Source organism: Stenella coeruleoalba (assembly GCF_951394435.1).
Source record: "Stenella coeruleoalba genome assembly, chromosome: 20".
Classification (NCBI taxonomy): domain Eukaryota; kingdom Metazoa; phylum Chordata; class Mammalia; order Artiodactyla; family Delphinidae; genus Stenella; species Stenella coeruleoalba.
Genome location: NC_137166.1, coordinates 436,422 through 463,290, shown reverse-complemented (window position 1 = coordinate 463,290; position 26,869 = coordinate 436,422). Strand labels below are relative to the sequence as shown.

The window sequence follows — 26,869 nt, the reverse complement described above, 5'->3', positions numbered from 1 at the left end:
CCCCACCCTCCAACTGTGGTGCCTCAGCTGGGCTCCCCTCCTTTGTAAGCCCCAGTTGCACAGTGCTGGGGGACGAACTGATGAAACGGTGCTGCGTGGTAAGTTCCTGCCCTTTTGAAAATTTCCCCAGGAAGGATGGTGCCTCCGGCAGAGGAGGTAAAGCTGGGTCACTGTTGAAAGGGACTGAGGGTGGAGGGGCTGGGCGCAGCATCCAGGCGGCTCCTGCCAAGGGTATCCTCAGAGCCCCCAGATGAGCCAGGCACGAGTAAAACCAGGCCTCCCTCAGCTGGACCGCCCACCCGGTGGACACTGCTGCCACCTGGCTCCCTGGCTGCACTGCCATCACGACTTTGGGCAGCTGTCCTCGTGGTCTCCCCCTCCTGCCCTGGCCCGAGGTCCCACCTTTGTGTCCTTGTCTGTGCGGTCCGTGAAGTGTGGGCTGGACCCAGCAGCTTGTTTCTGCCTGAGTGGAACAGAAGTGAAGGATCGGGGGCTGAGGTTGGGTTATGAAAGATTTCACTCCCCCAGGGAAGCAGGCCACCATCCTGGGAGCAGCAGTGTTGGGTGCCCAGGGCCAGCCCTGTGCAGAGTGGCTCCCGGTCAGGGGAACCCAGGAGGGGGACAGCCAGACTTGGACAGTGTCCCTTGTCCATCTGGCCCTGGGCAGGCGTCCTGACTATGACTTCACAGGGGCTCGGGTGGCCCTGCCAACTTGGGAGGGGAGGGGTTGGTGCAGCAGAGCTGCAGAGACACCTGGCGCCTGGAGGGTCAAGGGAGGTGAGAGTACTGGTTTCTGGGTGGAGACTGGGGTCCAGGTGGAATCCCTCTGCTGAGTGAGTGACCTCACAAAGGCCCTTGGACACGTCCTCGCCTCTAAGCCTGCCTGCCCATCCGTGGTGTGGGGATGGAGCAGGCCCTCTGGGGGCCAGAGGACTGCCTTTGTCTCAGGGAGGGAGGTGCCCAGGGGTCTGGGCAATGCCCCCCTGGGGCATCGCAGCAGCAGGTGGCGGGCGGGGCGAGGGGGAGGGGTTGTCTTCCCGCAGCAGGTCCTGGAAGCAAGTCCTTCAAGACCACCCGAGGGCAGATGGGTGGGAGGGGGGGACCCTGAGGTATAGAGCCGGGGCACAGGGCCTCGGGGAGTGCTCAGCTGGACAGATCCCACCCCCACCCCGGGGGTCTGCTCACCCAGGGCTGCTTGCAGGTGGACAGAACCGAGGTGGCCCGGAGCGGCCTGCATCCGGCCTTCTCCAAGGTCTTCACGCTGGACTACTTTGAGGAGGTGCAGAAGCTGTGCTTTGAGGTCCACGACACCCACGGGCCCAGCAGCCTCAGCTGCCAGGATGACGACTTCTGGGGGGCATGGAGTGCACCTCGGGGCAGGTGGGCGCCCGTCCCCTTGGGAGGGAGAGGGAGGAGGGCAGCATGGAGACCTCAGCTGGTCCTGAGGGCCGGTGCGATGGCAGTGGTGGCCTGGGGACAGCGTGATTACACACAGACCGTGTACCAGCTGCTCTGACTCCATAGCTCCTTCTTGTAAAACATTTTTTACTTAAAAAAATGTAATTTTGAACTGGGTAATACGTTCATATGGGTCTAAATTCAGAAAGTATAGCAGGTACACCCTGGACCACATATCTCCCTCGTGCCCCGTCCCCAGGTTCGTTACATCCTTCTGGAGAGATTTATTCTTCACTGAGCAAAGGAACATAGTTTTTTCTCTGTAGATACACTTATAAAAACACAAACGGCATATACTGTTCTGCAGTTTGCTTTTTTTCACTTCCATGACATAAGGGAGCCCTTCCCTCATCTCTCCCCATGGCAGTGACCGGTCTGAGGTCCAGCTGCCACCCGAGGGACACTGCATGCTCTGGTGAGGTCGTTCCCAATTAGCTCTACCGTGGTCAGTGTAACGGGAGCTCTTGCCACCAGCCACCAGCCGGACAGCTTAGCGCAGGCTCTGAGCCGAACACTCGATGTGTCACGTTAGATTCTCGTGAGTGCTCTGGGGTGCCTGTCTTTTATTGAGGTGTAATTTACGTACAGTAAGATGTGTAGATCTCGAGGGTTGGGATCGATGGGCTTAGACAGTTGTATACACCTGACCATCACCCAGGTCACACAGGACATTTGTGTCATCCAGCAGGTCCCCTGTTCCTCTCAATCCCCTCCCCCAGTAGTTTTGCCTGTTCTCGAATTTCACGTCCATGAATCACACAGTGTGTTCTCATTTGTGTCCGACTCCTTTCACCCAGCGTGAAGCCTGTGTGTGACATCCCCATCACTGCCTGGGTTGGAGCCGGCAGGGTAGAGCCTTCCATCAGTTAAGAGGATCAAGATTTAGGCAGGGCAGAGCCCCACGTGAAAGCAACAGGGAAGGCTTCTACCCAGTGTTGGCCTCTTACCTGCTCTCATGAGCGTGGAAGAGGACAACACACAGGGACACACATGCACGGACACACGTGCATCGGCATGCATGCACATGTGGGTGCAGATCCATGGATACACAGATACATGTATGGACACACATCTGGACATACACGTAAACTTTAGGGAAGGGCCCCCCCAGGACTGCCAGATCTGTGGGGCCGTCAGGGGCGCTACCATCAGTGGCCAAAGGCTAGGACCTTGTCTTCAGATTCCAGTGGTGCGCCCTTGAGCGAGTCCCTGACCTCTGCTTCCTCATATGGGAAACTGGGACCGTGACAAGGCCACCTCCGTGGGAACTGCGGGGCTCTCAGGAAGCATGGTCACTTGTCAAACCAGCTAAAGCAACTATCCCGTTACTCAGAACAGGAGAGCCCAGAAGTGAGTCTGCAAATGGGAGAATCTGGGGGGCCTGGCACGTGGCCCTTTTTGGCCTCCACTTCCCCCACCTGGGATGGGTTTCTCTTCTGCACAGAATGTTCCTGTGTGCTCTGAGCTGTTAGCCAGGCACCTCCTGTTGGGGGGGGGGGGTGTCCTCTGTCTCTCTGTCTTAGCTTGTTAGACAGGATCCTGTGTGGGGCAGGGCGAAGGGGGTCAGCACTGCCCTCACCCACCACGGCCACAGCTGAGGACTCGCTGGCCAGTGGAAGGGGGCAGTCCCCACACATACAAAGTACCTGGTCGTCCAGCAGCCATGAGGGTGGTCGTCCTCTATCTTGTTTGCAGACCAGTCTTAGAGCTGCCCCTGGTGAGCCGGTGTTGCTGGCTGCAGACGGCATTCCCGGGTCAACTCTTAGCCCAGTCAGGGGCTTATAGGCCAATGAGGAATGCAGCCCCCGGGGAGATTGTTGAGAGGAGGGGGAGGGCTGGGCAGGGGGCTGAGACCCCAGGGGGGGAGCAGCCTGGGGGTCCTGGATGGGGCTGGGAAGCCCCATGGCCACTCGCTCGCTGGCCTTGGGCTGTGGTAGGGGCTGCGCTGTCCTCGGCCTGGTCCGTAGAGGGTGATGGGTTCCCAGGGCACGGCTTCTGCCGCAGGTTGCGCACACGGCTCATCAGCGTGACTCCCTCCTCCCGAGCCTCCCTTTCCTCACCTGGTGTGTGGGCGGTGGGAGGGCCTAGGAGGCCGTGAGGTGTGCCGAGCTGAGGGCCTGGTGGAGCGAGAGAGGGTCACGGGCTGGCCGCTGCCAGGCGCTGAGGGCGTGGTGCCCTGGGGGGTAGGTTTGGGGAAGCTGGCCACCGAGGGTGAGTGGGGGCGTTGGGGAGGAGACAGGGAGACCCAGGACGGGGTTAGGGTCCTCAGGGGAGCAGGTGCGTACCCCTCCCTGAGCCTTTGACTTCCAGATCGTGGCCCAGAAGAAGGTGACCCCAGCACTGTTGCTGAAGGTCAGCAGGAACGCCGGCAAGTCCCCCAGCACGGTGAGGCCCCGCCTTCCACCAGCCCCGCCCCCTGCAGACCCCCACCCATTCCTCGCTGAGGCCGGGGCCTCTGGACACCTCCCGAGGCTGGGCTGCAGCTGGGCGGGGAAGGGTGGGGTCAGACCCCTCCTGCCCAGCCGGGAGCCTTGGCGCTCTCCCTTCGCCCAGGTGATAGCCAGAGACATCTCTGGGAATAAAGGCCATGCGGAGCTCTCCCTCCGTGCCATGAAGCTGGATGACAAGGTGAGGGGCACCCCCCTGGGGCCCAGCTTTCCCTCCTGTCAGGAGGTGTAGACAGAGCTACACTGTGTCCACAGGGAGACAGGTGGCTGAGGAGTGGGACGCACTCAGAGCCGTGGGTGGGGCTGCCCGTCCAGGCGGTTGTGCTGCTGTCAGGGTCCTGTATGTGTCGCTGCCGTCAGCTCATCCTCAGCTCCCTGTGACGGGCACTCAGGGAGGTCCCCGTCCAGACAGTGGAGGAACTGGATCTGAACTCGGTTCTGGTCCTGCTGGCTTCTCATGTGGGGTAGGGGCACAGAGCAGGGGTCTGACCTGGCATTGCCTGCTGCCTCCCCTGGACGGAGACTGAAGCGGGGGTGGGACAGGTGGGGGGCAGGATGGGAACTGGGCGTTGGGCGCTGGGCGCTGGGGAGCCAGGGACGCTCCAGAGGGGAGGCCGTTGCCCTCACAGCCAGGAGGTGGCAGAGCCTGGACCCCACCGCTTGCCAAGCACACCCTCTGCTCCTCCTGCAGGGCCTCTTCAGCAAGCCGGACCCCCTCCTGGAGCTGCACCGGATCAACGATGATCAGAGCAAGCAGCTGGTGTACAGGACGGAGGTGAGGGGTCCCTGGCCAGCACCCAGGGAGAGCGTGAAAGGACAGGGGGAGGAGTCACCCCGGCCCTCCCTGCACCTCCCTGGCCCCCCACGGCTGTAGCATCTTGACCTCCAAAACCGCCGTACCCCTTTGAACAGAGAGCGGCCAGGTGGGCACGGAGCGTCCGTCCTGGAATCAAGAATCCGGATCCTGCCCGTAAAACAAGGTTTCAGTTACACCAGTGGAAAGGCATTTCTTTTTTTTTTTTTTTTTTTTTTTTTTTTGCGGTACGCGGGCCTCTCACTGCTGTGGCCTCTCCCGTTGCGGAGCACAGGCTCCGGACGTGCAGGCTCAGCAGCCATGGCTCACGGGCCCAGCCGCTCCGCGGCATGTGGGATCTTCCCGGGCCGGGGCACGAACCCGTGTCCCCTGCATCGGCAGGCGGACTCTCGACCACTGCGCCACCAGGGAAGCCCCGGAAGGCGTTTCTTTTTGAGATAAATTAATTTGAGTACAAAAAAGACTGTTTAAGGAAAAAGAAGTTCAGGTGGTCCAGGAATGTGGGGGGTTAGGAAGGTGGCTCTGGAAGGAACGAGCTTCGGAGATGCAGCTCTGGGCTCGCAGGGTCCTGCCCAGAGCCTGAGGCAGGGCCGCCTGAGCCGCCCCTCCCGGTCCGCAGGTGGTGAAGAACGACCTGAGCCCCACCTGGCAGCCTTTCAAGGTGTCTCTGAGCAGCCTGAGCAGCCTGTGCAGCTGTGAGGAGCCTCCGCCTCTGAAGGTGGGCGGGGCGGGGCCGGCTGGCGGAGGGTGGGTGCTGGGGAGGGGATGGGGCGGCTGGGGGCGGGGCTGGGGTGGGGCGAGTCCCCCCAGACCACACCTTCCTGGAGTTGAGGTACGTGGGGGAGGATGGTGGGAAGGGGGCGGCCTTGCTGCAGGGGCATGGAGACACCCAGGCTGGGGGCCTCAGAGGGGCAGGCGGGCTGAGGGGTCCCAGGGTCCCCAGGGCCTCGTCTGGGGTTATGACTCCCGCGGGAAGCACGACTTCATCGCAGAATTCTCTACCACCTTAGTGGAGATGCAGAATGCCTTCCGGGAGGACCAGGTGAGAGCAGGAAGGGCCCGCCTGTCCCCCAGAATGCGCTGGGGCGCTGGCCCTGCGCTGGGTTGCCCCAGAAATTGTTGTGATGGTTTTAGAGAGGCTAAAGATGGTGACAGAGCAGGACACCCACACCCACCAGGTGGCTGGAGTAGGGACCACCAGCCTGTGTTAAAGTTGAAGTGACAAATACCGGTGGGGCAGGGCTTTCAGTCCTCCCCTGCCCCTTGGGGTGGGTGTTGGGTGCTGGCACTCTGGGGTGGGGGTCTCTGCTTGTCCCTGTCCCCCAGGCCCAGTGGGACTGTGTAAACCTCAAGTACACGCAGGAGAAGCGCAGTCCCAAGAACTCTGGGGTGGTCATCCTGGCAGACCTGAAGGTGCGCCTCGGCCCAGCCTGCAGCCCCTCCCCCCGCAGTGGGTGGAAGGGGTGCTCCTGCCTCAGTTCTGCAGAGAGTGATCCGGGCCCCTGGCTGGAGTCTGCTGACCTTCATATGGAGTCTGGTGGCCTCCATATCCCCTCTCATTCCCCTGGGGGGGGCTGCCAGGCTCTGGGGGCACTCAGGCCTGCCTCTGTCCTTGCTGGGGCTCGGACCCCTCATCTTAGCCGAGCAAGGTGGATGCGGGTGGATGCTGGGCACGTGTCGCGGGACCCACTTCCCTGCGCCTCCACCTGCAGTTTGCCCCCACCCGTCTTTCTGTCCCACGGAGAAGCCCTGTCCTTCCTTGCTGACGCTTCCGGGGACCCTGACTGCAGTGGTCCCCGGGCTCAGGTGAAGCTTCTGTTCCAGGCGGTGAGGGTGTGGAGTTTGCACTACTGGCAAACGCAGGGCTGTGAGATGTTAATGGAGAACTGGCCCTACTCTGGGGGGCAGGAGGAGGGCATGTGGGGCTGAGGGCTGGGCTGGGCACTGCAGGGGTGCTCCAGCCATGGACAGGAGACTGCCCATCCCCCTGGTCTGCAGGCTCAGAGAGGAGCCCTCTGGGAGAGGGTGCCCCTGTTGCGCTGTCGGTTGGCTCCTTTTCTCTGGAGATATCACGGTGCTGGGTGCCCACTGGGCCAGGGACTGGGCCAACTGGTGGACAGCCCGGCCGGCCTTCCAGGGGCTGCACCTCCAGGGTGATTCTTTCTTCTCTTGTATGTTTTCTCTCATCCAGATTTTTAGTAACGATTTCTGAGTGGTTTTGTTTTCTTCACACTGGAAATGGACCTTTATTTGAAACAAGTGCCAGTCTGTCTTCTGCAGATGCACTGGGCACCGGGCCAGGCTGGACCAGACTGTGTCCTTTCCAAACTCTGTTCCTTGAATCTCAGTGACTCTTCAGGGTGTGGGAGCCCCTTCCTACCCAAGGCCCACAGACCTCTCCTCCTCTGGCCTCAGACCTGGGTCAACCCCGGCTCCCCCAGCTGCGGTCTCCCCATCTATAAGGTGTGGCCGTTCCAGTATCTGCTTCAGGGTCAAAGAGAGCATGTGTTCACAGTTCATTGTGATTACGTGTGTGTGTGTGTGTGTGTGTGTGTGTGTGTGTGTGTGTGTGTGTGTGTGTGTGTGTGTGTGTGTGCGCGCGTGCGTGTGTGGGTTACGCTTCAGCAAATACGCTTTTAGAAAAGCTTGGAAACCATGGTCACCCCCAGGCCATCTGGTTGGTGGACTTGGAGTTTGAGTAGGGGGAGACGCAGCTGCCCTGAAGGGTCCCTGTGGCCCCAGCAATACTACATGCTGCTGATCCTGACAAACGGCGTGGCGACCAACATGGCGGACACACGCGAGGCCATCATGCGCGCCTCCCACCTGCCCGTGTCTATCATCGTGGGGGTGGGCAACGCCGACTTCACCGACATGCAGGTCCTCGACGGCGACAGCGGTGTCCTGTGCTCCCCACGGGGCGAGCCTGCCCTCTCACATCTTGAAGTTTGTGCCCTTCTGGGAGCTCAAGAGCGTGAGTGCTGGGCGGGTGGTCGGGCGGGCCCCTCGGGCAGCGCACTGGGGCCCCGGGCCCCTCGCCGTTCTGAGCAGCTTTCGGCCCCTAGAAACTTTTGCAAGAGAGAAGTGTCACATGGGTGCCCCGGAGGGCAGGGCTCCTCTCAGGCAGCTCCCCGCTCCCTTTGTGACGTGGAAAGAACTGCCTGTCCCGTGGACACACACTCACAGCTTCACTGGGGACCTGGGCCTCCCTCCTGCCTCAGCCACTTTGCCCTGTACCCAGAGCAGGGTCACACCGATCCAGAGGGGCCCCCCTGTGCCACCCGCAGTGCCAGCGCAGACGGACTGCCCAGCGAGCGCGTTCTCATCGTTAGCGCAAGCTCACCCGGCCGCCCACTGGGTGAATTCCTGGTCGTGGTCCCAGGAGCTGGTGCACAAGCCGTAGGGGGTGGAGGTCACGGTGTGAATGGCGGCTCTAGGGGAGGGGCTGGGGGCTGGGCAGCCGGCTGGAGGCACGCTGTCCCCACCCCCAGGCGTCCCCCGTGGCGCTGGCCAAGAGTGTGCTTGCCGAGGTGCCCAGGCAGCTGGTTGAGTATTACAGACACGAGGAATGCCTCTGAGAGACCTCGGCGAGACCAGCCCGGGCTCCACTCCGTGAGGACACACGGTAGGGGGCCGGCCAGGACTGTGTCCACCATCTGTTTCTAGCACCCTCCACCCCGACTGCCCAGGGGCCTTCCTTCCCCCAGCCCACACCCACCATTGGCTCCTGTGACCCTGCTGCCCGGTGGGCCAGCCTCCCTCCGGGCCCCAGGGCTGAAGGAGGGACAGGTCCCCCTGGGCACGCCTGACCCTGCCTGAGCCGGGTGGGTGGGTGGGGGGGTCTGGGGGATTCCTGCTTTTGCATCTGATCTTCATGGGGGAGGGGGCAGCAGGCAGCGTCCTGTCTCTGAGAAAACCCAGACCCCCCCGGACACCCATCCCTATAGCCAGATCCCTCTTTGTCCCAGCTGCATCCCCATGTCTCTCTGTGTCTGTGGGGTCTCTGGGGGTGGGGGCAGGAGGCTGAGGCAGAATGAAGTGTCATCTTGTCCTTGCAGCGGCTCTGTGCCTTTACTGTCCCCCCAGCAGAGGCCTGCAACCCCTGGAGGGATGGAGCGGTGCACGTGTGCCCTGCAGCTCCCACACTGGAGCCGGGAGCTTCTCGTCAGGCTCACCAGCTCCTTCCTGGACTGAACCAAGGGCCCTCCCAGGAATGAAAGGGTGCGGGGGACCATTGCTTGACCATGGGAAGGGCCAGACGGTGCGATGGCCGCCCCGCCCCGAGCAGCCTCCTCTTGGCCAGGCTCGGGTGGGGAGCGGCTGCCTACACTGGGCTCTACGAGGACCCACTGGGGGCTGCGTGCTATGGGCTCTGTCAGGGGAGGGTCACCACCTGCCAGCGCCTCCCAGCCCTCTGGGGGTGGATTTCCAATTGAGATTTCCCCTAAATTATCTTGTCGGGGAGAAACAAACTGTTCCGACCCTGAATCCAGGCCTACCCACCCTTCCGTCCATCCACTCTGGGGGCCTATTTTTAGCTCCTGATTCATCTCCCGTTCAGCGGGGATAGTGGGCATCGCCATGGTAACCTGGCTACTGCTGAATTCCAGAAGGGCCGATACTGGTCTCTTCGGGGATGCGAGGACACCCAAGCAGCAGCCCTTCCATCCACATCTGGGAGGCAGCAGGGCTGCAGAGCGGCGGTGACGTGGTCCTGAGCAGCGAGGGTGAGCCAGCAGCAGCCCAGCCGCTGAGTCCTGTGGGAGTGGGTTGCCATTTCAGCGGCAGAAAGCCGTGGACAGTTCCTGGGCCCGGCTCAGGGGCGAAGCCAGCAGAGGCTGGTCAGCTGAGCTCCCTGGGGAGGCAGAAGCCAAGAGGAATGGGAGGGGTCCATGCACAGCACGGGGGCAGCCGTGATGGCCCCGGGAGCTGTCGCCTTGGTGGGTTGTAGCCCCTCCCAGAGCACGTGGAGCAGGGAGGGGGCCGAGGTGTGAGGCCCCAGCCTCTCACCTCTGGCCAACAAGAAGCAGAGAGCAGTCGGGCGTCAAGGGGGGTGGGGGGCAGCCCTCAGAGGATGCCCTCCTGGGGCCAGAACAGGTGTGGACGCGAGGACGACGGGGGCAGTCGTGGGGCCCGGCCAGTGGGTGGTTCGGCCGGGCACGTGCAGGTGTAGGGGGGCCGCCGAGGGAGGTGGGGGCAGGAAGGTATCAGCTGGCTCAGCTGCACAGATGTGGTGATTGTACCAGCCGGTGCCCAGCCTGAGAAGGTGGCCAGCTCTGCCCACAGGCAGTAGAATAATAAAGTGATTACTGCCCCAGGGGCGGTTCAGGCGGGCACCCCGGCATCCGTTCCCACCTCCTTCCTTTGGGGGCCGTCTCTCAGTCCATGTATTTCATGGGCCTGGACCACTGTCCAAATCCCAGGGTGGATACGACCCAGGCCTGGCCAATCAGCGAGCGTGCTGTTCCCTGGCCACTGTGATTGGCTCTGGGTGGGCGCTCCACCTGGCTGGCCAATGAGACTGGGTCCTGAGACTTTCCTGCAGGTTGCTAAGCTGATGGGATGGGACCCAGGAGCAGCTGGTGACCACTGCCGCCACATGGACAAGGCCTGCCTGAGGAGGAAGCCGGCATAGAGGAGGTGGACAGAGAAATGATGCTGGGGGCACGTGGATCTGCTCTTCCCTTTCTGCGCAGGCCAGCTGGGGCTGGGGGTGGGGCTTCTGTCCCTTGCCACCCGAAGATTCTGGCCCAGAAGGATGGCAAATACGCCCAGTTCACAAGAAAAGCAGGGCTCAGAACAGTTAAGTGACTTGCCCAGGGTCATACAGCTGGCCAGTGGCAGAAGCAGGACCCGCCAGCCTCTTGCAATTCCTGGAGGTACAAGTCCTTGTACCTTTCAGTACAAGGTTCTCCATCAAGGGCTCTGGAATCCAGATGGGATCCCAGGGAGGGAAGCCCAGGAAGGGCTGGGCTGAAACCCCGGCGGCCGGCCAGCCCCCAGCTCTTCAGCACTGCACGTGGGGTTCTCAGCAGGCGGACCCAGAAGGTGCGCCGTGGCCTGGGGCCCCCACGGAGGCACGTGGGCCTCATTGTCTTTCGAAGTCGCCTGCAGCACACTGCTCGGAGCAGCCCCCATTCTCGGAGGGTGGGTTTGGGATTTGCAAAAGCCTGCAATGGTCACTGACTTAAGCACTGGTCCAGAGTCAGGCGAACGCCTGGCCCAGTGCTCATTGGACAGTCTCCTCAGCCTGCACGTGAGCCCCTGCTGTCACCTGGGGACGCGGCAGCTTTAAATCACGGCCCTAGAGTTCTTGGCCGCCCCTCCCCTCGAGAGGTGGGGTGGCTGCCGCTTCTCCTGGAGTCCAGGCGGCCTTGGTCCTGTGTGTCTCCAAGGCTCTGACATGAACACATCACAGGACTGCCCTGGTCCCTTGCTGCCTGGGTAGGGGCTCCCCAGCTCCCACGACACCTTCCTGCACTTTCAGGAGGGAGCCGGCCGGCCCACAGAAACGGGGTGAGTTCCTCCTTGTTTGCCCCTGTTCTAAGCCACCGCGTTTTGGTATAACTCTGCACCCTCTCGTAAGGACGGCATGGGAGGGTGTGCACAGGGCCTGGCACAAAACACCTGTTGGTCAATAAATATCGGTCTCCTGGGGGAGCGGGGTGCCTCTTCCTCATTCTGTGCGACCCTGATTGTGGAGGTGCCCCAGCCTGCTGGTCGTCTGCCTCGCCCTGGGCCCCTCCCCTCCAGTGTCCTCAGAGGCAGCTGTGGGCTGAGGCAGTGGGACAGGGGCCGCTTGGCAGCCAGGCTGCTCTCTCCTCTGCTGTGGAGGGGAAGCGGCAGCAGGCAGCTGTGAGTGCCGTAACTGACGTGGACGGCAGGGCTGTCAGATGCCAGGCGTGCGGCCTTGGGCCCAGGGGGCTCTGGGCGAAAGCTTCCCCTGCTTTGGCGTCTGCCCCAGGGCAAGGGCACCCTGGACCCTCGCAGATCTGCAGCAGCTGCTGAGCCCCGGCCGTGAGGGCTTGGTCTTGGCCGCCTGCCGAGCGTGGCTCAGACCCTAGCAGCAGCCCCGGGCCAGACCGCGGTGGCTGGCATCTCGCAGAAGGGGACTGAGCTCAGAGACGTGAAGTCATTGGGCCTGGGGTGCACTGGAGCAGGGTCCTGAGTTGGGCCACCCAGCCTGGTTCTCAGGACCCGAAGCCCACAGCCAATAGGCCTCAGCTGTGTGTGTGTGTGTCTGTGTGTCTGTGTGTGTGTGTGTCTGTGTGTGTGTGTTCCTGGGGACATGGGGAGGGGTCGGGGGGGGTCGTGTGTGTGTGTGTGTGTGTGTCAGCCTCGCTCTGTGGGCCCTGTCTCTGTCTGGTCGCCGAGCTGGGAGTCATTCAGTCCAGGGTGTGGGCTGGTGGCCGTGAGCGTGTCTTTGGAGCTCTGTGCCCTGCCCAGCATGGACACTTGTCACTCAGCGTTGACCAGGATGTCCCTGAGAACATGAGATGTGATAACTTTTTCCAGTCCTGGGAGGGGCTCCGGAACAGTGCCCCAGGCTCCGTGTCCCAGGGGGCAGGATGGCCAGACCCGGCCTCCCTCCCTCCCTTGCCATGTGGCTGAGGTGAGACCCAGGAATTTGGCTTCGGACATTGGACAGAGCCCAATGCCAGGTCGAACCAAGCCAGGGAATTGCAAGTTACATCTTAAGGAACAGAAGTCCCTCCCTGCCAGCCACGGCCCGGCCCTGGGTGCTGGCCAGCCCCCTCCCAGGCCCTATCCCCGGACATGGCCATTCTGGTCATTCTGACCCTTCAGCTGGACCAGCAGAGCTGGACAGGAACCTATATCTGGATTCTCACCCAGGAAGATCAGAGGAGACGCCGCGCTGTGGCGCCCTAGGCAGCCCCTCTCCGGGGATTTAACTTCCGGGGGCCCTCGTGTCTGATGCTCCGTGGAGGCTCCTAGAAGCCTGGGACCCCGAGAGGGGGCAGCTGGCCAGATGCAGGCTCAGGTGGTCCCAGCGAGGATCCCAGCTCCCATCCCACCCTGGCAGGCCAGGCTCGGGAGGGATGTGAATTTCTTTCCTCACAGGTGGGCTGGTCAGGAGGTTTCCTGGGAGCTAAACAAAGGTATTTTACCTTAACGCTCATTACCTGGGAGGCAGGGTTCCCTGGGATGGGCCATCGTGTATAATTTAAGCTATAGGCAACGTCCCTCTTTTATTTTTTTAAATAAATTTATTTATTTATTTATATGTATATTTTTGGCTGCATTGGGTCTTCGTTGCTCTGCACGGGCTTTCACTAGTTGCGGCGAGCGGGGGCTACTCTACTCTTCGTTGCAGTGCATGGGGTTCTCACCCTGGTGGCTTCTCTTGTCATGGACCACAGGCTCTAGGCACGCAGGCTTCAGTAGTTGTGGCACGTGGGCTCAGTAGTTGTGGCTCACGGGCTCTAGAGCGCAGGCTCAGTAGTTGTGGCACATGGGCTTAGCTGCTCCGCGGCATGTGGGATCTTCCCAGACCAGGGCTCGAATCCGTGTCCCCTGCATTGGTAGGTGGATTCTTATCCACTGTGCCACCAGGGAAGTCTGGCAATATCCCTCAGAGTGATTAACTCATAATAGAGTAAAGGCTCTTCCCTCTTACACGCCTCCAGGCTGACGCAGCTGTACTGGTGGCCCCAGATCTTGAAGGTGACATCACCACAGTGTCCTGTCCTGCAGAAAAGAGGTTGGGCCTTGGTTCCATGAGGGGTGAGCTTCCCATGGGTGACAGTGGAGAGGGTGGGGTCCTCAGAGCAGGCCCCCCCTCTTACTGTCAGGCCCAGGTGCAGGCCAGCACTGAAGGCCCTGGCTGGGTGGCCAAGGGCAGGCCAGGAAGAAGCAGGTTGAGGGTCAGGGAGGGGGTCAGTCTAACGTCCAGGGGAGGTGGAGGCCGGGTCGTCCATCTTGGCCTTTAGACAGCACTGAGTTTCGAGCTTGTGCTGGAGTAATGTGTTCAGTCCCCACAGAGTCAGGAGGGAGAGCAGATGGAGGAGAAAGCTCACGTGGTCCTGGGGGCCCCTGGGCTCCTCGGGGGGAAGGCCAGCAACCGTCTCCCCCGTCCTTAGGGGACACGATCAAGTCCTAACCCCGGTCCCGCAGATGGGGCCTTCTTGGGAAATAGATCTTTGCAGGTGTGATCAAGGTCAAATGAGGTCATAGGATGGCCCCTGAGTCCAGGGATTGGTGTCGCCATAAGAGGAGGAAAGTGCCAATGACGGGACAGGTGCTGTCCCCCTCCCCCGCCCCCGCCATGGCAGGCTGCACAGGGAGCGTGCCCCGACGCCTTGGTTTTGGACTTCCGGCTCCAGGACCGGGAAAGAGTGAACTCCTGTTGCTTGTGGTTTTGTGCAGCAGCTCCCAGGAAGTGGGGAGGCTGGGGACCCAGGGGCCGCCTGGGCTTTGGTGCGTCAGAGGCGTCGAGGGACATCTGCATTTTGTCTTATTTTTTAAATTTTCTAAAATGGTTTATTGTTTAAACAGAAGGACCCCATAACCACACTTTGTTTAGATACACTGTTTTCTCATACCAGGCATGCGGAGCTGTGATGGGGACCAGTTATGACCGACTCTCCCTCCCAGCCCTGCCGGCCCTGGGGGGCGGCCACCTCCTGGAGTCCAGGGCCTGGGGTCCCTCAGGAGCTCCGTCCACCCCTGCCCTCAACGCTGCACAGAGCGCGAGGTGTCAGGACGCTGGCTTCCACTAGGGGGCGCCCCAAACCAGGCGCTCACGGGACCCCGTTCCGCGCTGACAGCAAATCGGCAGCTTCTTCCCCAGCTTTACTGAGACGCAACTGGCAGGTAATATGTGTGAGTTTAAGGCGTGCGATATGATGATTTGATACACTTACACATTTTGGGACAATTCCCACAACAAGGCTAGACCACCAGCATCACCTCCCGTAATCACCTGTTCTTTGTGTGTGGTGATGAGACGTAAGATGACTCTGAGCAGCTCGCAGCTATACACACAGTATTGTGAGCCGCAGTCACCATGCTGTACATCAGATCCCAGAGCTTACTCACGACTGGAAATTTCTGCCATTTGACCAACACCTCCCCGTTTCCCCTCCCCCACAGTCCCTGGCCACCACCCTCTACTGCCTGTTTTTATGAGTTTGGCTTTTAGATTCCACGTGTAACTGAGATCATACAGTGAGAACAGAGTCCTTTTCTGTGTGGCTTATTTCGCTGAGCATAATGCCCTCTAGGTTCATCCTTGTTCCAGAAATGGCAGGATTTCCTTCTTTTCTATGCTGAATGCTATTCCTCCGTGTGTGTGTGTGTGTGTGTGTGTGTGTGTGTGTATGAGAGAGAGAGAGAGAGAGAGAGAGAGGGTGGGGGTGGGCGAGGAGGGAGAGACAATCCTCTTTATCCATCATGCACTGATGGACACTTAGGTTGCTTCCATGTCTTGGCTATTGTGAATAGTGCTGCTTTTTTTCATTTCCTTTGGAAAAGGAAATGAAATTCCACCCAGGAGTGGAATTGCTGGATCATATGGTAGTCCTATTTTTAATTTCTTGAGGAAACTCCATACTGTTTCCATAGTGGCTGCACCAATTTACATTCCCAACAACAGTGCAGGAGGGTTCCTTTTTCTCCACATCCTCACCACCACTTGTTTTTTCTTGTCTTTTTGATAACAGCTATTCTGACGGGTGTGAGGGAATATCTCACTGTGGTTTTGATGTGCATTTCCCTGATCATTAGTGACGTTGAGCACCTTTTCATGTCCCTGGTTACCATCTGTATGTCTTCTTTGGGAAAATGTCTAGTCAGGTCCTCTGCCCACTTTTTAATTGGGTTGTTTGCCCTTTTTTTGCTATTGAGTTGTATGAGTTCCTTATATATTTTGGATATTAACCCCTTATCAGATGAATGGTTTGCAAATATTTTCTCCCTTCTGTAGGTTTCGTTTTCATTTTGTTAATGGTTTCTTTTGTTGTGCAGAAGCTTTATAGTTGTATGCAGTCCCACTCATTTCTTTTTGCTTTTGTTGTTTGTGCTTTTGGTTTCATATCCAAAAAATCGTTGCTGAGACCAATGTCAAGGAGCTTTTTCTCTGTTTTCTTTTCAGGGTTTTGTGGCTTCAGGTCTTACATTTAAGGCTTTAATTCATTTTGAGTTAACTTTTGTGAGTGGTGTAAGATAGCAGTCCAGTTTCACTGTTTTGCATGTAGCTGTCCAGTTTTCCCAACACCATTTATTGAAGAGACCATCTTTTCTCCATTGAGTATTCTTGGCTCCCTTGTCAAATGTTAGTTGACCAGATATGCAGGGGTTTATTTCTGGGCTCTGTATTCTGTTCGTTGGTCTATGTATCTGTTTTTAGGCCAATACCATACTGTTTTGATTACTGTAGCTTTGTAATATAGTTTGAAATCAGGCCGTGTGATGCCTCCAGCTTTGATCTCCTTTCTTAGGATTGTTTTGGCTATTCAAGGTCTTCTGTAGTTCCATACAAGTTTTAGGATTTTTTTTTATATATATTTCTGTGAAAAATGCCATTGGAATTTTGATGGGGATTGCATTGAATCTGTAGATGGCTTTGGGTAGTATAGACATTTTAACAATATGAATTCTTATGATTTATGAACATGGGATACCTTTCCATTTATTTGTGTCTTCAATTTCTTTCATCAGTGCCTCATAGTTTTCAGTGTACAGGTCTTTCACCTTCTTGATTAAATTTATTCCTGGGTGTTTTTATTGTTTTTGATGCTATTACAAATGGGATTTTTTTTCTTTTTCATATAGGGAAAATTTATAATAATTTTTGTCTCAGAGTGAGTATTCCAGCATCTCAAGGCAGAAACAGTCATGTGTGTTGTCTGGTGGTAGCTGCTGCTCATTCCCCACTGGGCATTTCAGTAGCTGTGGAAATGGGTAAACTCCCAATTCCTAAACACAGTTGTTTCCAAGAGCTTGGGATGAGGGATTGTGGACATCTGAGAGGTCAGCCTTGTAAAACCAATTTAAAACATGTGATTGAGAAATTGATTTCAACGTGTGATTTAAAGTTGAAATCTTACTGGGTACATACAATATTGGACCAGCTCAGAGAACTTTGGGGGCTCCAGCTTCACAAGTGTAATTTGCTAGATGTACAAGTTTCTGTTTGTTCTGTGAGACAACTGTAGGAGCTAAAAAGAAAGTCAAATGGAGTGGATGTATTAATACAATTAAACATGTTTATAGGAGCCTGACTAGGTTTATAAATGGAATCAAACGTGAATCAAAGACTTTAAAAGTGATGAATAAATAGAATATTAAACTTCGTAGACTGAATGTGTAAGAAACTGGGATTGAAAGTTTATATCATTAATAAACTGGATTTTATTAAATGGTAAAAGGCACAGGGAACCACATGAAAGCCACCAAATCTCACAGCTGACATCAGTTTTGGGAACTGGAACCATCCCTTTCCCAGGACAAGTGACTCAGGCCTTTACCCCCCCACCCAATGAACTGGCAGCCAAAGCAGGGGCTCCGGCATGGACCCTGCCTCTGAGGTCAGGTTTCTGCATGTTCGCCCCCCAAGCCCCTGTCTTCTGGGACTTGTGGATGAAGTGAGACCCCAGAACCCCCAGACGCGGCTCTGATTGGGCCGCTCGGAGGCCGGCCCCTTCCCCAGCCTTGGACTCCTTCAGAGCAGGGCCAGGGCCCTTCTGGAGGTGGGTAGTGAGCAGGCGATGCCAGGAGGGTCCAGCAGCGCGGGGTGGGGGGGTGGGGGTGAGGACTGCGGCCGTGCATGCTGGGCAGGCCCCGGGGTCCTATCGCTGCTCCGCCTGGGGCCTTCTTCGCCCGTGGGGCTGGCTGCCGACTGGGAGACAGGCCAAGGGCAGCTCCGGGCCGGCTGGCGGCGGCTTCCGCCCTCCTGGCGGACTCCTGAGTCCTGCCCGCACCTCGCGGGCTACCCGGAAACCTCACCCCACCCCCTGAGGGGCCTCGATGGAGGCCAAGGAAATGTGGACGCTGCCTGGGGACCCTCTGTCTTCAGGTGCGTGGGGGCAGGGCGGCGGTGCCCCGTGTGAAGGGGGAGACGTCCAAGTTCAGCGTGCCTGGCAAACGCGCAGGAGGTATGGGAAAACGCTCCGTGGATGTCGCCGCTCGGGGGCAGCCTCCTGGAGGGTCCCGGCAGTCACGTGTGACCCACAGAGTAGCGCTGGGAGCTGACCAGGCAGGTAAGGGCACACGTAGAAAACGCTGTGAGCCGCCCTCGGGCGCCGGTGAGACGGAGCCCGACTCGGGGCTCCAAGCCACTCCGTATGCTGCAAACACCCAGCACCCACCGTCCTGACAGCAGGGTGCGTGAGGGCGCACGCACACGCGCGCGCGCCTGGCTGAAGAAACACAGGAAGAGAGCACACGCGAAGCGCGTGTACGGGTGAAGTGCACGTGCCAGGCGGGGAGTGAGGGCGCTGTGGCACCAGGGACGGGGGCGCGACTTCCCGGGGTGTCCGTGGGGACAGAACGGCCCCTAGAGCTGCCACCCCTGATTCGCAGAACCTGGCGCAGGAGCCCCAGGTGGGCCGGATGGAATCGCACATCGTTAACCGAGCACTTCCTCCAGCTGGAAATCGGGAGTCGACTCCCGCCCAGCCGCGGAGCGGGACCGAACTCGCTGCTCTTCCCCAGGGCCTCCGGGTCTGGGCCGCCTTGGTTTGGCCTGTGAGACCCAGGGCGGGCGGGAGAGCCGGCCAGTGCCCCCCGGACTCGGACCCACAGAACCAGGTTCTGGCAGCCTCAGCGTTTGTGGTGGTTTTTCGGCGGCAATAGAAGACGCCTGCAGGTACCGTTTAAAATCATCTTGATTTTTTGGAATCCTGTGAATGTATTGCCCGTTCGAAACAAAAGAGCCAAACACAAAAGCCAAAATTAAAAGGGGAAGCCCTGCGGAGGAGGGGGCGCTGGTGCTCTGAGCCGTGGGCCCTCCCAGCAGAGTCCTCCTGGAGTCTCCCTCCCGTGGCCGCCGGTAGGACCCACGCTGGCACTGAACTCCGGTGGTTACCCCGAAGCGGTGGCGGCAGTGGGCATGGGGGTAGCAGCTCTGGGACGTTTTGCCCAGAGGCCCCACTGACCGGGCAGAGCCCTCCAGCCAGCCTGTACCACCCCCTCGGTCTCCTCCAGCAGCCAGGTCGCCCTCGAGGCCGCGGGGCCTGACCACCCGGCCCAACCCGCCTGCGTTTGTTTGCGAGCACGTGTATTAGCGCACGTGTGTGTGCGTGTGCGTGAGCTTCTCCACCTGCGGAGGGTGAGTGTGGCTCAGGGGCAGCTCCCAGCCCAGGGTGAGGTCTGGGGAGCCCTAAGGGAAGGGTGGAAGTGAACTCTGGACCAGGCAGAGGAGCTCGCAGGGCAGGGCGTCTGCTCAAGGCCCTGAGACAGGCTGGTGAGGGGGCGGTTCCGGGGCCAGGACCAGTCCCGTTACAGCCACGAGGTGCCCTCAGAGGGCAAGAGCCTACACTTCCCAGGCCGGCCAAGGAGGAGAAGCAGGGGCTTTAATGTTTATGCTCAACGTTGACCACGCTCGAAACACAGGACAATATAATTGTGCCCGTCAGAAGTCTTTAAGGAACATTTATAACAAGAGTTTCTGTACACGGCTCAGCAGGGGAGTGGTGGGGCCTGAGATCCCGCTGAAGGGGCTAAGATGAGTCTTTTTCGTCCTGTCTCACGACCCCCAGCATGAGTAGCCCACCATAAAGACAGAAGTCTGGGAGCATGAAGGGCGCTCCCTGGGTCTGGGGTCCCTGAGAGGCCCGCACACCCTCTGTAGCTCCGGGGGGAAGATGGAAGCCCCGGGCACCCCCAAACTGTCCGAGACCCCACCCACCAGGCAACTCTCCTGGCTCTGCCTGTCTGCCAGCCTTGGAGGACGGCTTACCCACTCAGGTTGGCCCAGAAAGGCACCAAACTGGAAAATTCTGGGCTTGCAGCCAGGGGCCTGGGACTGAGCTGTATTTGGGGTCAGATGACAGAGGCGGGTCACCCAACAGCCCCCCTCCGGCCCCCTGGGTGTGGACTCTGCTCTGCAGGGGAGGTGGGAAAGGGCCAACCCCGACCCCACCAGGACCAAAAGAGCCTGCAGCCCCTTCTTGAGGATGATTGAGAAGGGAACCGCGGCTTCGCTTTCCCGTCACGAAGTGCTGTGTGGGGGGGATGGGCACAGAGCCAGCTGCCCTGTTGGTCTCCAGAACAGGAGAGGACAGACACGTCTTTACCAACTAAAACCATGGCTGTCAGCTAATTAAAAGACATATTTGTTGTAAGCAGTGAGCACAGTAACACCCTCACGTGGTACAAAGAAATCCGAGTCCTGGCGAGGTGTGTCTGGACGTCCTACTGGTGGCCTTCCTGCCACTTTGGGCATCCAGCCAGGTACCATCATCTGCAGTAACTGATTACAGGTGCGTCCACCCCTCCCTCCGGACGTCCTGCTGACTTCTGCTCATCAGTCTACAGTGTCAACAGCTGCAGAGAATACCTCAGTTTTTAAATCATTCTGGTCCAGGTGGACATGGGGCAATGAACCGTGTGGCAGAGACACTATCTTGTGTGTGTGTGTGCCGTGTGTCCGTGGGGTCAGTTTCCCAAAGTGGGGCTCCTCGTTCACAGGGCAAATGCAGTTTGATTTTAGCTGACGTTTGGAGTTTGCCAGTCAGATTGGTACAAGAATCTTGCCATGGTTTAAGCTGCCTTTTTCTCATTCAGCTTTTTTTTTGTCTGTTTGGTCATCTCTTCGTTCATGCCATTCGCCCGTTTTTCTGTTGGATTGCTTCTTTTTAAAAAATGACTTATTAAGGCCTTTTGTGCTGTAAGCATTATTAGAAATGTGTTTTCCTAGTTTGTCACTGGTCTTTGATGCTCCCCTGGGGTGTGCTGGCCGTGCGTCTGTATTTTTCTCTAATGCCGTCTATCTGCTCCCTTCCAGTGCTTTCTGATTTGTAGAATATGAGGCGGGGAGTCCAACCTGACCTGTTTTTCGGATGGTTCTATCCTTGTCTGAATACAATTTACTAAAATCCCACGGGATTGATGGGCTGCTGTCTCCATGGGCTGACCCTTCTCGCGTGTTCTAAGCAGGGCAGTGAGTCGTGAGCTGCCACTGCCCAGCCAGCACCCACCCAGCTCTCTCACGCAGCACGGCGCTCGTTAAAGAGGCAAGCGATGGGTCTGGGGTTCCCTGGTGGCGCAGTGGTTGAGAATCCGCCTGCCAACACAGGGGACACGGGTTCGAGCCCTGGTCCGGGAAGATCCCACATGCTGCGGGGCAACTAAGCCCGTGTGCCACAACTACTGAACCTGTGCTCTAGAGCCTGCGAGCCACAACTACTGAGCCCACGTGCCACAACTACTGAAGACCGCGCGCCCAGAGCCCATGCTCCTCAACAAGAGAAGCCACCACAATGAGAAGCCCGCGCACCGCAACGAAGCGTAGCCCCTGCTCGCCGCAACTAGAGAAAGCCCGCGCGTAGCAACGAAGACCCAATGCAGCCAGAAATAAAACAAATAAATAAATTTATAAAAAAAGAAAAGAAAAGAAAACGCTGGGTCCATCCCCCAACCCCTTCCCTCACTGTTGGACGTTTGGTGGATAAAGAATAGCACAAATTTTCCCACAGCTATTCTTCCACGTGATGAAGTGGTAACCAAAGCTGTTGGCAGTCTGTCCACTGATGCTTCTGGGATGTATACTGTGTGCCCGGTTTAGAGATACAGTTGTGACCAAATACTGCCCGTGACTTTGGGGGGCTCGCCAGCGAAGGGGGGTCAGGCCACAGTAGCAGACGCTCACCAAGGAGTTTGAGGGAACCTCGGGTCTGTGGAGTCAGAGGTCAAGATCCCTGTTGAGCGGTGGTGTTTGCTATGCTCTACTGTCTGGGGAGCAAAGCAGACAAGAATTGCTTTGATGTGGAGAGGTCCGGCTGGGGAGCAGTACCTCATTCTTGCACCCCAGACACCCTGCCCCTTGCCCGCTCCCAAGGCCAGTGCCTGGGGGCCCCTTCCCGCTTTTGTAGATTCCTGCGCCCCCAGTGGCTGAGCCCGGCTCACCCCCCAGCCCCCTTGCTCGGCACAAATGCAGTAACTGCAACGTGGTATCCTTGCCCTTTCGCAATAGTTATCACTGATTGAAATCTGGCCTCCACAGTCGGTTGGTGCCCCGCTGACTCGGATTCAGTCCAGCTGTTTCCATTTAAAGGGCCTGGAGGCCGAATTCCATTCCAGCCTTATTTTTCCTGAACCGACCCTCCTGTAGTGACCCCAGAGAGCCAGCCCCTGGCCCCGCCTGGATCACTAGCTCGCAGTGTGGCTCGGATAAGTCACTCCTGGGCCTGGACAGTCCCACCAGCTGGGCCCTGCGAGCAGCGGGTGGGGGTTTGTCCCCTCCGGGCCCCCAGCGGGGACAGTGCCGCCCTCCCCCACCCACCCTCATCTTCACAGACAGAGTGGCCACAGGCGCGTCCAGCACCCCCGTCCTCAGGTGTCCTGGGGAGCCGAAGTGCTCGGGAAGAATTATCTGAGATAAAAGGTGGAATCTGATGGCAACTTTCCGGGACAAAAGGAAAAGAAACAGAAAGTCCCCAGAGCAAGCAGGGGGACAGGGTTGCCCGGCTCTCTGGCCTGGCTGCAGGGCTTCCCTCGGGAGGTGTGGGCGGCAGCCTAGCTCTTGGCTCCTGGAGAGAAGCCCCCCGATTGCCGGCCCCCACCCCCAGATCCCTGACACCGAGCCCGGGCTGGTCCATGCGGCGCCTCGGACAGCCCAGCTCTGCGATGGTGGTGCCAGTGCAGGCCGGCCTCCGAGGCTTCCCGGGGTCTCAGCAAGTTCTGTCCCCCATCGGTGGCTGCCACCCCTCCCCTCTGTCATGCTGCTTTGCCCTTTTCCTGTCACATCTTCCTCCCATGAGAAGGACGTGTCAGGGGTCTCCTGGGCCTGGCATTTCCGTGTGACGCCCTCCTGCGTGGAGGGCAGGGCAGTGTCCCAGGGTGACCTCAGGGCACACAGCCCCCTCGTGCCCCTCCTGGATGAGGCACGCGTCCCCGCGAGGGGGGTCCCTGCACTGGTCTCTGCACCGCCTGGTCTGAAGCTCCCCTGCCAGCTGGGTGACCTCGGCAGGGCATTTGGCACCCATGAGCCCATCTGTGAAATGGGGCACTAATTAGACCCACCTGCAGAGGTGTCACCTCCAGGCCTGTGAATGTGACTGTGTTTGGGAAAATGCAGGTGTAATCAGGCTGGCACGGGCATCCCTGGGGGCCTGGCTGGTGGGGAGGGAGGGGGCGGGTGACTGGGTTTGTGGGGTGGGGGGAGGCCAGCCTTGCGAGGGGCTGCGGGGGGCGGGTAGCAGGGGAGGACTTGGGCTCTGACTGGACCTGCAAGCAGCCCTGGGGCGGGGCCCAAGTCCAGAGCCGCTCTGCCTCGTGTGGGCCCTTTCTCCCCCTGGCTGGCGTGGCCCGCAGCTGGCCCCTTGGCCTCCCGGTGCCCAGGGCAGGCGCAGGGCTCTAGGCTTTGTCTTCCTTGTCCGCCAGACTGCAAAGTGCATCCTGACCTGGCTGCTACCTCCTGAACGCTGTCCTTCACATTTTCCTAGAGAAAATCAGCCCGTGACCCTCAAAGCTCCAGGGACAGAAGTCCAGTTCTCTGAGTTTTCACTTGTTCACACATGACGCGACCATTACGTAGACGAGACATGACACGTCTCCCCCAGAAACTTCCCTTGCGCCCTCACCAACCCACAGCCCCTCCCGACCATCCCACCGCCCGGGTTACCCATCCCAGGACCCGGCACCCAGGGACCAAGGCTGAGTGTCCTTCTTCACGGCATTCAGCCATGTTGATGTGTGTCCACGGTTCCCGTTCATTCTGTGTCACGCTGCACGCGTGGGCGCGCCGTAATCTGTGGGTCCGTTCGCCTAGGGGTGGAGGTGTCAGCTGCCCCCTGTGCTACGGTTGTGACCGCTTTGTTGCGATGCAGCTCGCGTGCTGTCTGCTATGCACTGAATGTTTATGCACATCCCCCCTACGCCTGACAAAGCGGGCTTGAGTCAGTAGGCCCTCTGCTGTCCTTAGGGTTTGGTCCAGACCCACTGAGGCCTGTGAGGCCCCTGCCGGCCTCTGCAGCTTTCTCTCTCCCACATCTCTGCTGTCCTCTGCCTAGAGCCTTCCTCCCTGGCCACCTGCCCTTCGAGATTCAGCTAGCTTGTCTCCTCCTCCAGGAAGCCTTCCTGTTCTGCAATTTTGCCCGGCTGCCCTGCTGTCTGCCCTACCCACTGCCGTCCAGGAACCTGCAGCTCCGAGCCATATGGCCTGGGTGCGTGCCACCCGCACCTCAGTTTCCAGGGCTGGGAAAGGGGGGCCACACCTGTGCTGCCCTCCGGACTCTCAGAGTATGCAGGGGGCTGCTCCACAGGCATGACCTCCGGGCAACACCACGTGGCCCGACCGGCCACCAGAGGGCAGCAGTGGAGGGGCGGGGGTGGGGACAGCTGCCAGGGCCACCTGGGGCCCATGTCACGGGGTGTGGGTCTGAGGACCACGGGAGGCCCTAGGGGGACCCGAGCCCCTGGCCTCACCCCCGAGCGTCCACCAGCCTCAGGCTGAGCTTGGGGCTCCCGGCCTGTTTCACAGACAGGACAGGGCGGCCCTCACACAGCGCTTAAGAGACCCTGAGCATTTTCACACGAGCGTCTCCTTCAAATCTAGAGGGTCCCTGTGCCGGGCACCATTCTCGCCATCCTACAGTTCAGGGAGGGAGGCGCCGGCCCCAGCGGGAGGCCCTCGCCTGCCCTGCCCTGCCCTGGTTCAGCCCAGTGACTACCCTGCCCTGGGGCGGGGCGGCCGGGCCACGGCTTCCCTATTGCCATGCTGGACAGGGGGTGTAAACGGGCGGCACCCCAGGACGGGGGCCTCTGCAGGGACAGGGATCTGCTGAAGGAACAGCTGGCGGGGCCCCCAGACCTACCCCCCTTGCGGAAGGCGCTCCCAGCCTCGGGATTGCCTGTGAGGCCCACAGGGAGGGTGGCCTGGCAGCCCCGGGCAGGGCCCTCGGGCACTGTCTAAATGTTCCTGGGATGTCTCATGCTCAAATACAGAAGCCCACCAGCCAACAGGAGACCCGGTGTCCCTCACAGGAGCTCATCCAGTGGCCACAGGCGCAGGAGGGGAGGAGCCCGGAGGCCAGCCTGGAGGAGGGAGCCCACTGGAGTCTGCCCCCACCCCTGTGCCTGCCTTTGCTTTGCCGCACACTCTGTGGTCCTGGCTTGTCCTGGAAGCTGAGGACACACCAGAGAGTGAGACAAACCAAACCTAGTGAGGATGGGGCCTCGGGGGCAACAAACGGGGAGTCCCTGCCCATCACACATCCTGCCAGACCGTGGCAAAGGCAAGACTAAGAATGTCAGCGAGCGTCACACAGCCTGTTTCTGACTGCGAGCCACGCGGCCTCTAGCCCTTCCCAGGCCCCAGCAGCCACCCTGGGACAGATGGAGATGTCCCCCTGCCAGGCCCAGGTGCCGGCTCGGTGAGCTGGACCATGCTGGCCAGCGTTTGGGGGCCCAGGGCACCCCAACCCCAGAAGGAAGGGCAGCCGGCCGTGGCGGTGTGCGCCCTTTGACCCCAGGCCTCCTGAAGAAGCCTCCCTGAGGGGCGTCCCCCGGAGATCACTGCTGACTCACCCATCTGAACGTTATGTTCCCCAGGCTCAGCCTGACTAGGCGTGGTTTCTCTCTGGGGACTTTCAGAAGGACAGATGTGTCCCCCAGGGTCACAGGTGTGGAAGCAGGAAGGGTGCAGTGCAGTAGACGTGGCTGCACACACTTGCTGGCAGTCCCTGGGCCTCCTCCCCTGGGGACTCCTGACCGGTCAGCTGCACGGGGGGGAGCCTGAGCCTGCCTGTAGGGTCTCACCTGACACCCCCGTGAACGGAGGGCTCAGGACTGGGTTGGGGCCCTAAGGTGCCCAGACCCCCATCTCTGTGCAGAGCCCGCTTGAACCCTCTGTTTCTGGTTTAATTAATTTGATTTTTCCATGTTAATGCACATGCTAACATTTTCAAACAGTACAAAGAGTAATAACATCAAAAGCAGAACTCTCCCTCCCACACCCTGTCCTCAGTGCCTCTGGCCCTCCGGCCGTCCGGCTATGCCAGGACCCGGGCAGACCCAGTGGGGAAGCTCTGCTCTCCAGCCTTGGTGCCCCCAGAGTGGTGGAACTGGGGCGTCGTCCTCCAGGGAGGGCCTGCACCTGGCTGCCTCCCCCGGCCCTGGTCCGCAGTGCCCGGGGGGCCACTCAGCCCTTTGCCACCCTGACCCGGCTCTCCTCCCGGGCCCTCCCCTCCCGGTGCCGTTCACCCCGCACCCGGGAAGGGGAGGGTCGAGGGAGTGGATTGCTTCCAGAGCCTCAGCAGGGGGCCTCCTAGCTCCGCAGCCTCTGCTTAGATCCCCACCCCCTCCTCACACTCTGGATCTCCTTGAACTTCGAGGTGGGGAGAGCCCCCGACCCGGGCCCTACGGCCACGTCCCCTTCCTCGCAGTTCTGGTATCTGAGCTCATCACAGCACTGCCCCGACTAGGGGGCTGTCCCCACTCAGAGTCGGCGTCTGCGGCCCAGGAGGGGGCCAGGGCAGAGGGCAGGCGGGAGTGCGGCTGTGCACGCCCCACTGTGCCCCCGCCCGGGCTTCGGGGAGCCAGGGTGCGCCCAGCTGTGTGTGCCCTCCCCGGATGGCGATGGGACTGCCAGGTGCCTGCCAGTGCCGACCGGGCTCTTCCCCACCTCCCACGCTAACCGCAGAACCCTGAAACCAATTAGCGCAGCCAGCCCCCAGCTGGGCTGGGTCACCACCCAGACCTTCCCCTGGGTTTGGAAGTCCCGTGTCTCTGCCAGAGGACATTCCGATCCCTGACTGCTTCTGACGCTCCTGTAGCTGGGGATGTTACATATATAGAAACCAGGGCCCCCAGCCTCTGGGCCCCGCTGCGGCCGAGGATGCCTTCCAGCCCTGAGACACAGCGGTGTTCCCCCCAGCAGTGAGGGCGGTGGGCAGGGGTGGAACCCCGGGCCCTCAGGTGACAGGCTGCCCGCTGCCTGGGATGCTGTGCGCCAGGCGGGAGGGACCCG

The 26,869-nt window shown here is 59.7% G+C and overlaps 1 protein-coding gene and 1 long non-coding RNA gene across 2 annotated transcripts; both read left to right on the top strand.

Moving 5' to 3' along the window:
* Positions 1–904: 904 nt before the first annotated feature.
* CPNE7 (copine 7) lies at positions 905–11,740 on the top strand (the record flags this gene model as incomplete). The annotated part of the gene is given in 18 exon segments (XM_079907875.1): positions 905–936; positions 938–976; positions 978–1,110; positions 1,112–1,349; positions 1,352–1,380; positions 3,769–3,843; positions 4,012–4,086; positions 4,597–4,680; positions 5,339–5,437; positions 5,663–5,761; positions 6,046–6,132; positions 7,462–7,652; positions 7,654–7,693; positions 8,211–8,286; positions 8,289–8,331; positions 10,755–10,866; positions 11,473–11,574; positions 11,684–11,740. Coding segments are annotated over 18 exon segments (1,611 nt in total).
* A 503-nt stretch (positions 11,741–12,243) lies between these two features.
* Positions 12,244–14,534, top strand: LOC307179020. Its single transcript, XR_013825318.1, has 3 exons — positions 12,244–12,839; positions 13,368–13,464; positions 14,286–14,534. It is a non-coding gene; the product is annotated as an uncharacterized lncRNA (long non-coding RNA).
* The last annotated feature ends 12,335 nt before the right edge of the window (positions 14,535–26,869 follow it).